The sequence below is a fragment of the Erythrolamprus reginae genome, chromosome 4 (genome assembly GCF_031021105.1).
Source record: "Erythrolamprus reginae isolate rEryReg1 chromosome 4, rEryReg1.hap1, whole genome shotgun sequence".
NCBI lineage: Eukaryota > Metazoa > Chordata > Lepidosauria > Squamata > Dipsadidae > Erythrolamprus > Erythrolamprus reginae.
The window spans coordinates 65991903-66003199 of NC_091953.1; the positions used below are offsets into that span (position 1 = coordinate 65991903).

General features: G+C 38.4%; 1 protein-coding gene across 1 annotated transcript in view; it reads left to right on the plus strand.

Moving 5' to 3' along the window:
* The window catches only part of TRAPPC10 (trafficking protein particle complex subunit 10), a 67583-nt gene extending 56957 nt beyond the window's left edge, over nucleotides 1-10626 (plus strand). The window contains exons 18-23 of the mRNA XM_070750510.1: nucleotides 494-594; nucleotides 3604-3730; nucleotides 5448-5618; nucleotides 7584-7761; nucleotides 8673-8867; nucleotides 10107-10626. Of these exons, the coding sequence (XP_070606611.1) occupies nucleotides 494-594; nucleotides 3604-3730; nucleotides 5448-5618; nucleotides 7584-7761; nucleotides 8673-8867; nucleotides 10107-10345 (1011 nt within the window). The 3' untranslated portion in view covers nucleotides 10346-10626. The remainder of the gene's footprint in view (nucleotides 1-493; nucleotides 595-3603; nucleotides 3731-5447; nucleotides 5619-7583; nucleotides 7762-8672; nucleotides 8868-10106) is intronic.
* Nucleotides 10627-11297: the final 671 nt, after the last annotated feature.

An 11297-nucleotide genomic window follows, 5' to 3' on the forward strand; every position in this document is an offset into this window, starting at 1 on the left:
GAGGCAAAAAAATCTTGAACACCCGGTTCTTATCTAGAAAAGTTCTTAAGTAGAGGCATTCTTAAGTAGAGGTACCTGAGGGCATGAAAGGTGTTGCTCTGTGTCAGTTTTGGCCTTCTTTCCAGCAATTTTCACTCTCCCCAGGTTTCAAGAAAGCCTCCTGAACCGTGGGCAAAAAATTGACTAAAGGGCCTACCGGAAGTCTGGGGCTTCAGTGAGGGTTGTGTGCATGCGCGGGGAGAGTGCAGGCGGCTGTGCGAATGTGCAGAGGGAACGCAGGGGTTGTGTGCATGCGTGGGGGGAGGGCATTGCATTATGGGTGTGGGCATGCACACACACACCCTTTTGTCACACAAGCCAAAAAAGGTTTGCCATCACTCTGCTATGCTATGCTGTGCTCTTCACTTATTCTTCCATGCCCAAAATTTAAACATTTATTTAAATAGAAATTTTAAGCAATATATCATATAATTTTATTATATATTTCATATAGGTCACCATTGATTGTCCGTGGTCAATTTACTCCACTATTATTTCACTTACCTTCAGTGTTCCTTTTAAAGCCAAGCATTCGTTATTAACAGCAGGCATAAGGTAACCTATTCAGTATTCTCATTTTCTATTCTGTTGTGAGTGTTCCTTGTCCACCTCAGGTCATGTCAGATTCTGAGGAGGATGAGCCAGGCCCCTCAGCGAGGTTGCCAGTTGATGTAGAGAGTGAGGGAGAAAGTGACCTGAGTGAATCCAAGGAACCACTAGAGGAGGCTGATATAACAATGGGGGAGTGGTCCCAGTCGGGGAATGAGGAAGACATTGCAGTGGATAGTCAGTGGATATATCCTCATATAGGAGATTGCTGAGAAGGGGAGAGGAGAGGAGTTGCATAGTAAAAGATAGTAGCTTACAGTCTTAGCCTCTTTGGGATGTGATGTCACTTCCAGGCAGCATAAAGGCAAAGGATTTGGGGTAATTGGGTGTGGAGTTTCAACGCCATTGATGGGAGACGTTGTAGATGGGGGTGTGCTTTAACAAGGCTTCAAAACCATGGTTTCTGCCTCAATAAAAGACATTATCTGCTGAAGGATTTTTGCTTGGGATCTTGGTGAGCTGATTCATATACCATATTTTTTGGTGTATAAAACACACCGGTGTATAAGACACACCCTTCCTGCAGCTTGGAGCAGTTACAAGGTAGAGACTGGGAGGCTGTTAAGAGGGCAGCCAGGAGGGGCGTGTCGGGATTCCGACTCCTATTCCCTCTCACCTCGTCCCCTCAGATCTTACATTTCGGATAGTAAACAAAATTTTCTGTTCAGTATCCGAATTTTTGTTCGGATACCGAAGCAAATTTTTGCAGAAAATTTTGTTCGGTATCTGAAATGTATGAAAACCAAAGCGTTCGAGAACCGAGGTACCACTGTATTCTGAACCAAATGGTGTAGTATTATATTGTTTAATAAAATACCAGTGTAGCAGAATACATTTTACAACCATGTATACTTTTTAAAACCTTGTACACTTTTAAAACCTTGTACACTTTTTACAAACTTCAAACTTGACAGCTTTAAGACTTGTGGACTTCAAGTCCCAGAATTCCTCCACCAGTCATGCTACCTCAGGCATGGGAGTTAAAGTCCACAAGCCTTAAACTTGCCAGGTTTGAAGTCCCTTGCACCCCTAACCCAGGAGTCTTCAAACCTGACAGTTTCAAGACTTGTGGACTTGAACTCCCAGAATTCCTCTGCTGCCGGGATCCACCTCCGAGAGAGACTCACTGCATTGCCCGATCCCAAAGGCCAGGCTCCACATCTTTGAAGGGCTAAGGGGCTCATCCTCATCCCCTTTTCCTGGCTCCAGCCAAAAACCTGACTGCGGTGCTTCTTTGTCACCTGCCACTCTGTGCACCTTTCACCCTAAATGACCCTCAATTCCTCCCCCCTCCGCCACCTATGTTGCCTGTCCTTGCCTGCCACAGGGACCCTGTTCTCCTTCCCCCTGCCGCACACACACTTTCCTTCGCTGCCATCCCTACCCTGATCAGGATTGTCTCCAAAGCCCACGCCAGGAACATATTCTTCGTTTTTTCCTTCATATATGAGGGAGCGCTGGAAGTGAGGGGAAAGGGTGGGGGAGGGAAGAGGACGAGCCGGGGTGACTCTCAGCACTGGGATGCAAAGAGACTTCATCCCAGTAAAGGAGGTCTCTCTAAACCAACTCGTCTCTTCCTCCTCTGTAAGCCAACTTGTTTCGTTGCAACAAGGAGAGGACGGGAGGCTGCTGCTTTCACCACTGCTGCTGCTTCTAATGGAGGCTGAGGCAAATGGGCAGCGCTGCGTTCTCGTCAAACCCGCTTCAGCCTTCCTCCTTAGCCACCCATGTTTCAGTTCCGTCCAAAGAGGGGCGGCTGAGGAGGATGGCTGAAACCGGTTTGACGAGAATGCAGCGCTGCCTGTTTGCCTCAGCCTCCATTAGAAGCGGCGGTGGTGGCGAAAGCAGCAGCCTCCTGTCCTCCCCTTGTTGGAACAAAACAAGTTGGTTTACAGAGGAGGAAGCAGCAGCGGCATTAGAGGTTGCTACAGAAGTTGGTTTACAGAGGAGAAAGTGAAATGAACCTACCAAGGGAGAGAGGTGGTCACGCGACAGAGGACAGAAGCTCAGGTTTCGCCCATACCGACAGCAGTAGCGGCAGAAGCCTTCCCGTTGTCTGGTGATAGCGGCTTCTCATGCAGCTTGGTAATGGCGGTTGGCACCAGCCGCCAAACTGTGTGAAAAGCCACCGCCGCAGGACTACAGTAAGGCTGCCACCTCCGCCATCAACCGCCACCCGACAGCATTCAGTGTATAAGACGCACCCAGTTTTTGGCACACTTTTTTGAAGTAAAAAGGTGTGTCTTATACACCGAAAAATACGGTACTAATGATAAATGGGCTTGTTATCTAAGAAATTCCAATTAGGCCAAGTTTGGGCCTTTCCCAGACTATGTTGATGCTTAGCTCCAGAGAGAGAAATAACTCCCTTTTCCTTGCCATTTTCAAATCTGCTTGTCACTATGTGTGCATTCATCAATAAAGAGTTTGATTTTACCATGAAATAAGGGTCTTTTGTGTTGGTGGGTTCACTCCGAGAGTTGTGCATAGAACATATTCCCTCATAAAAGCTTTTCTTATCGAAACTACTAGTTACTGTAGGTAGTTTGAATGAGCAAAGAGGTTTGAAAATACTTTTTAAATGAAAGGCTATATTTGGGTCCTTTTATGTTTTAAGCTGCAACCCTAAACCAGAACCTTCCTTGGGAGAAAGCTGATTGAATTCAGCTTGACTCTTCCAAGTAGATATGTATAGATGTCTACTGTCAATTTTGTGGTGGGATTTTTTTTAACCTTTCAAATGAGATCTTTGCTTAAAAATAATTTAAATTCAGGGTTAGGCTATAATCTAATGAAATTTGGCATGTTTTTCTCAGTTTTTTAAAACTGTTGTTTTCATTTGGTTAATTCTGCTGCAAGACTCTATATACATGCATGCACACACAGTTAAATTGTATATAGCAATAAATGTCTATAATAGTTTCTTATTTTTAATTTAATTTTTTCTTACTTTAGGAAATATATACAAGTTTGTGTGCAGAACATGTCAGAAATCTGTTTTCAATTTTCTGACAATAATCTCAAAAGTTCTGACATTTATAAAGATTTAAGTCTTCAACCTCTAAATCCTAAAGCTGAACAGGTAATTATTTTACATGTATTTCTTGTAATGACAAACATAGATTTGAACTACAGCTCAATTTCACAAATTTTGTTATGCATCTTAAAAGTTATAAATATCTTCATATATGTGGCTTCAAAAAAACAAAGTGTTTATTTTAAAAATGATTATGAAAGCTCTCATTTTATTGTAATGCCTGAAAAGTATTTGGGAAGAACAAATGGAACTTCAAGAGTCCCTTGTCTCATCTAATGCACCTTTATGGAGAGTCTATTAGCTTCAGTTTGGGCTGCTGTTTTTCCCCCCAATAATCTTACTGTAAATGCTATTGTGATTTTTTGACAGGCCGTTGAAAAGCAGCAATAGAGATAGGGTTTTGAGAAAGTATTGCAGACATGTAATTTTATTTGACTGGTATTAGATGAAAATCTGTTTTTCATGATTTGAATTGCAGTTTTCAATTACAATGCATTTATTTTCAAATAATTGAACTCCTTAAACATGTAGGACAAAAAGAAATTAAAAGGTTAATGCTAATTGCACTTTTTCAACAAAGAACAAAATGGCCTGCTCTAGAGACTTTGAAAGATTGGCATACATAATTTATACTAAAAAAGAATGTGTAAAATACTAAACATTTGCATTAATTCCTAAATACTAACAAAGTTTTTGCTTTCAGAGTTTGCAAAAAAAAATAGATCCATACATAGAAATAGAAATGGCCAGACAACTTCAGGAAAATAGAGAAACATGAGTTCAGATAGCTGATATTAGAAAGAGAATGAAAGTTTAAGAAGATAATTTGCTTTTCCTTCATTGGCTAAAGCAAGGCTATTGTGTAGATTGTGTCACACTGTAGAATATATCAATAGTTAAGGAGCATGCAAAACATTTGATTATATTTCTGCAGAATATTTATACTAAAGAAGAAGTTACTGTAGTAATTGGGAAGCGTTTGAGCCTGTTGGTACCAAAGAAGTGGATAGGGTGCTTAAGCTATAACTATGGCCACCTGTGCATTAGATCTAGGTCTTGCTTGGTTAAGGCCTTCCATGAAATTTGTAATTGGATTCAGATTATGCTGTTTGCATATTTGTGGGAAGGGGTAGTCTCTCTAGCTCTTACAGAGGCAGTGCCCATCTTTTAAAGAAACTGTTGCTGGATCCAGTAATGTTGGGCAGTAGGGAAGGTTGTTGAGAAAGTGCTCTGGAGAAAGCAGATTATCTGCTTTTGTTGGGTTTCAGACCTGGATATAGTACTGAGGATGGTGTTGATTTTGTTGATGATGGTTGGCCAGACTAGATAGAGGTAATGCAATCAGTCCAACCTTCCTTGACCTTTCAGTACCATCTTTCATGACATCCTTTTGGACTAGTTTGGCAGGGGGCAGGGTTAGGAGTGGTGTAGTATTGTAATGGTTCTGTTTCTGCTTCTGGGGTGAGTTTCAAAAAGTGCTGTTAAATGGAAGAATTCTTGTCCTAGATAAGAGGTTTCTCAGTGTTCTAATCTTTCCCAACTCTTATTTAACATCTACATGAAACTATTAGGTGAGGTAATCTACTGTCAGTATACATTTCTTCCCTAAATGACAACATTAGCTCTTTCTAAGTTAAGCCATTGGTTCTGAAAATATATAAATGAACTCATAATTGTTGTATTTATTTAGAAAATATTTCAGTTTTACCCGTTGCTAGCCAACACAGTTCTAATGTAATATTAATTAAAAATTCATTCTTAGCACATCTACAGTAAGCAAGCAATATTTTTTGTCTGGGAATTGAAGTGGACAAAAGAGCTTCCCCCATCATTGCAGTGCATATTTTCAATGAACTTTTGTTCTGCATTCTCGGAAGATCACTCTTTTTCTCTGAAGCCGTACACTTATGAATTCCAGCTGGAAAACTTTTTTGTAAGTTGCTAAATATCTTGTAAGAATACTAGAATGCAATAAGTAATGACAAATTATATTAAAATTGGTGCAGGAGATACTACTTTTCCACTGTAGTACTTGACATTTATTGGTTTATATTTTATACTTGCCCTATTTCTGTCTTTTTATGGCAAGCGGCTTTTTAAAACTGTAGAATCAAGAAGGATTTACATTAACTGTGATCACCCTGTGGGGTTTCTAGTACAGTGGTACCTCGAGATACGAGTTTAATTCGTTCCGGACCTGCGCTCTTAAGTCGAGCAGCTCTTATCTCGAACGACTTTTCCCCATAGGAATTAATGTAAATAATTTTAATTGGTTCCAGCCCTCAAAAAACTCACAAAGTTAGTCTAAATTATGCAAAAAGACATTGCAAGAATAAATGTAACTTTACTTATTAATAAGATGATAAGCTGAGAGCTTTCCTTCCCTTCCTCTTTTTACCCAAAACAATCAACATGGCAAACTTTTATTTTTATTCATTAAACTGTAGTTATTTATTCAACTTCACTGCCACCCAATCCTGTAGAGGGAGGAAAGAAGGGAGGAAGGAAAAGGAAAGCAAGAAATAGAGGAAGGGAAGGTAAAAGAGAGAAAGAAAAAGAGCAAGAAAGAAAGCAAGCAAGAGAGAAAGAAAGAAAATGAAAGAGAAATAAAAATAGAGAGGGAGAATGAAAGAAATGGAAGGAGGGAAGGAAGGAGAGAAAGCAAGAGAAAGAAAGAAAGCAAGAGAAAGAAAGAAAGAGAAAGAAAGAAAGAAAGAGAAAGAAAAAAGAATGAAAGAGCAAGAGAGCAAGAGAGAAAAAGAAAGAGAGAGAGAAAGAAAGAAAGAAAGAAAGGCAACTTCAAAGAAAGGCTCACTGAGCATCTCTCACTCTCTCTCTCTTTCTATCCCTCTCTCTTTCTCTCCCCCCTCGCCCCCCTTTCCCTCTCTCTTTCTCTCTCTCCCTCTCTCTTTCTCTCCCCCCTCTCCCTCTCCCCCCCCAGGCCGGCAGCGATGTTTTAAAACAGCCGCGCCGTTTGCGAGCTAACTCCTGAGGTGCGGAAGTTCGCCTTTGGCGTTTGGGCCACTCGGAATATGAAATTCAAAACAGCGTTCGGATCCCCCCACCCCCAGCAGAAGCCAAGGACCCCCAGAGTGGGGCGGCAGGGGAGGCGACCGCCTCTCCACTCACCAAGTGCCGGGATACGAGCCGAGAAGAGCCGGGCTGGCTTACTTTCCTTCCTTCCCGCGCTGATGCAGAGCCACTCGAACAAAGCGTCACGCCCCCCTGACGCTTTTGGCGGCAAAAGAGCCCAGCGTCGCTTCGGAAGCCGCCGAAAGCATCAGAGGGGCGCGACGCTTTGTTCGAGTGGCTCTGCATCAGCGCGGGAAGGAAGGAAAGTAAGCCAGCCCGGCTCTTCTCGGCTCGTATCGCGGAGAGGGGCGGCATACAAATCCAAGTAATAAATAAAATAAAATAAAAAAATGTCTCTCCTCTCCCAGCTCTTATCTCGAGTAGCTCTTAAGTCGAGCAGCTCTTATGTCGGGGTTCCACTGTACAGTCTCATTATTGAACTTGCTGATGTTGGAAACTTATACAAGTTTGCAATAAAGCATTTTATATAATCATTGTTTCATTGTTCAAAGTTTTATCTATCTAGTGTAATCACCATTAAGATTTTGCATTTGGGGTACCAAACATGAATTACAAAGCAGTGACTAGCAAAATGTTTTATGTTATTGCAACAGTAGCAATTTTTATAAATGTCAGTCTTAAACATAAAAAATTTACTTGTATGGGAATTCCTCCCCCCCTCCCCAATAGGATGTTTGTGATGCTGTGTTTGTAGTAACTCAGAGATTAAGGTATTCTATCCAATATATTATCTCTGATCAATTTGAATAGTATGAAAAAGTTATCTTTTGTGTGTTGACCATAAATATTATTATACTCCTGCCAGACATTATATAATGTGAAAGCTGAGATTTCCCCCCCATTGGGGGCAGAATATTGTAAAACAGGCTCGCTCTGTTCATTGGAAGTGTCAATTACCCGTCTTTTAGACCTCCTGGAGGTGGATAAAGATGAAGCATTAACAGAAACGGATGGATACTGTACAACCAAACTGATGTATGAAGGTTAGTAAATATTTATTACTCAATATTTAGTTTGATTACTTATTGATTGATAACTTACTGAACCATAATGTTAGCATCAGTTGCCAAAACAAACATTTTTCTTTTGATTTTCAGGATATTATGTATTTATTAGATTTATATCCTACTTTTTGTACAAGAACTAGAGACAGTGTACACAGTGCTGAGTCCTTCTGTTTGTCCCATCAATGTTTGTGAGGTGGAACTGAATTGAGCTGACAAATAGCAAAGTTGCCCCATGATTTTTCAGAGTTGAGGAAAGACAAGAGCCCGAGTCTTACAATTTCTAACTCAACACCTTAATGGTTTCATCAAATTGTTCTTCACTATAAACACAACAGTGTACATGTTTAGAGAAGAATCTTATAAATGTAGTCAAGTTGATTCTTTAAAAGTACTAGTAAAATCATAATCCTAAACTTTTTAACAAAATTGTGTTTTTCCAGATATGATATTATTTGATAGAAACAATATCAATAATATTAAATGTTGTTCTTATTATTTGCTTAATTAATTGATTGTATTTCTGTATTGATCTGACTATAGTTAGATTTTTTTTTGTACTAGCTAGACTTCTAAGATAAGTGGAGCAATGGTAGCTCCTTTAATGTTAAATGTTGTTTGTCTCGTGTGTTTAAAGAAAATTAATAAAAATATATAAAAAAAGAAACATATGTTTTACTGCTACCTTAACAAGTGGGATGCTTGAAAATTCCATCTTGTAAATATGTTACACTTCCATGTTTCTTTTATAAGCATGTCAAATCTGTAAATTTAAGCACCAGGTGATATCAATTTACAAAAGATTGCTTTACAGGATGTTATCTCCAATGTTACATTGTGACCAGTTGAAGTAATAGTTGATTTTGAATAACATTTTCTCTTTATTTTAGTTGTGGATGACAGTAGTAACTGGGCAGTCTGTGGAAAGAGCTCAGGGGTAATATCTATGCCAGTAGCAGTTCAAGCAACCCATAAAGTGCATATGGAAGTAATGCCCCTCTTTGCTGGATACCTCCCTTTTCCTGATGTTAAACTATTTAAATATCTCCCTCATCACTCTGCTCATTTTATGCAACTTGATGCTGGTAAGAATGTGTGTATTTAACAGTTATGTGAGAAACTGCTAACATAAAATTATAGAATGTCCTTTCTCTACAGAATTTTACTTCATAGCATTACACTATCAAAATTCTTCATGGTTAAAGACATTTATTTTGGGTTAATAGGTATTGATGTGGATGTTTCCTGAAAAATGCTAAATTTAATTTGAACAAAAATGTGAACTTGGCAAAACAATGCATTATAGGGCAACAATTTTTAAATCAAGGTACTTCAAATAAGCTAACTTACAGAATGTGTTCAAAATTTATTATTTATTAATTGGATTTGTATGCCACCTATCTCCGAGGACTTGGGGCGGCTTACAACATATCAAAAGAACATAGCAAATACATCTAAATATCCAATTAATATGACTAAAAAGACTTTAAAAACTCCAATATAGTTTAAAACATTCGTCACCATTCAAAATCTGACAAATATAACTCCCATGGAATTGAAATCTGGTTAATCTTATACATCATTTTATGACACAAAAATTACCATAAATTTGTTTATGTTAATGTAAATGGAATTGAGCTGATACATCTCTAAATGTCTCCCTGACTATTTAAGAACTTTTCCAGTGAAGGCAGAACATTGGAAACTCTTGTCTTTGCTGAAGAGTTTTAGCAATTTCTTGTTATTGAGAAATCTAGTAAAGGAATATCTATGAAACAATGACCCAACACAAAAGTAACTAAAAACAGTAGGCTTTTGAGACTTCAATAATAATTTATAAGGTATTATATCTTGTTGTTTGTAGAACTTATTGTTCTGATGACATATACCCTGTTCCCCCCAAAATCCCGATAATAAGCCCAATCGGGCTTTTGAATGCATGGAAATAAGGCCAAGCACTTATTTCAGGGATCAAAAAATATACAAGATAGGGTGAAAACAGCCTCCCCCCAGCCGTTCTGAAGGTCGAAAATCAGCTGGCTAGCACGCTGGAACTGACATAGGGCAATGCCTCGCGTGCCTTAGATATGGCTCCACATGCCACCATTGGCACGATTGAGAACTGTTGTGCTTTTTTTCTTTTTAGTGAAACTGATGTCATAAATTTGTCAGATTTTCTTCTTATGTTAATATACTACTTTAAATGCATTCATAAATAATCTTTGATAATTTTAGATAATAATGAGTGAAAGCAAACTAATTATAATTAAAAAATGTACAGATGAATGTGAAACAGAGCTTCACATTTTTAATTTTTTTTACAGATAGCTGGATTGAAAATGATAATCTCTCTGTGGATAAAAATATGGATGATCAAGCTGACAACAGTAGCATAAAGAGCAGAGGTAGCATACATTCAACAACCAGTGCAGAACACAAAGGTTTGCCCATGCCCCGACTTCAATCATTTCCCCCTGGACAGGTCTTCAATTCCAGCTCTGGCATGCAAATCCTTGTCATTCCCAGCAAAGATGATCACATTTTGGAAGTCAATGTCACATGACGTTTTTCTGTTGATGTGTAGAAATATGCACATGAGACTTGAATATAAATGCACTTTAAGAGATCATAACTTGGTAGTTCATCATTGAGATATTTTAACACTAATAGACCTATGGCAACTTAGTCCTTACTGGCCCTGGAAGCATCAGACAATTGTATCAATTTAAATGTACAGTGATACTTGTAACAACTAGTTTATATTGCTACTTTTTGTGTAAAATGAATTCTGGGATTTTTTTCCTCTGTCATTTTGCTGATGAAATAAAAGATGCTTACTGCAAATGGTTAATTTGAGCAACTTCAATACTTAGGTTCCTGCTCAAATAATAGTTCAGATTGACATACAGTATAAGTCTTGCAGTGTGGCAATTAAATACTAAAGTGTGTGCCTTTCTAGTCACATGATTGTCTGATTTCCTGGACCAGGGTACTTTTCAAAATTTCTGTGTAATAGAACGATTCTTAAACCCATAACTATCTACAAGATTTTAAATAATACATATTATGTAGATATATATATAGATAGATATATATAGATATATATTTATTTCTTGAAGACTTAACTTCTTCTGTGCCTTGAAACATAACAGATTTATCAGTCTACTGATGCTCTTGAATTTGTACCATATAAAGAACCATTTTGTCAACACATGGGATAATATGCGGAGACACATACACATATATGCATGCACACATTGATGCAAGTAGCACAGTGGCACAAAAGTGGTTAAGTTAAAATTAAATACACAAGTCATTAGGTTTGGAGTAAAGACACAAAACTTAGTCTAAGATTTCCCCCAAAAGTAATACTTAAGTGATTATATGTAAGATATTGGGTCTTAACTAAATTGATTTTGTTGAATATTTCACTTGATATTTTTAACACCAAAGTTTCTTTTCCTGTTACAGTTGTTAATTTATTACGGACTGCAGAGCCATATATATAGTAGAAG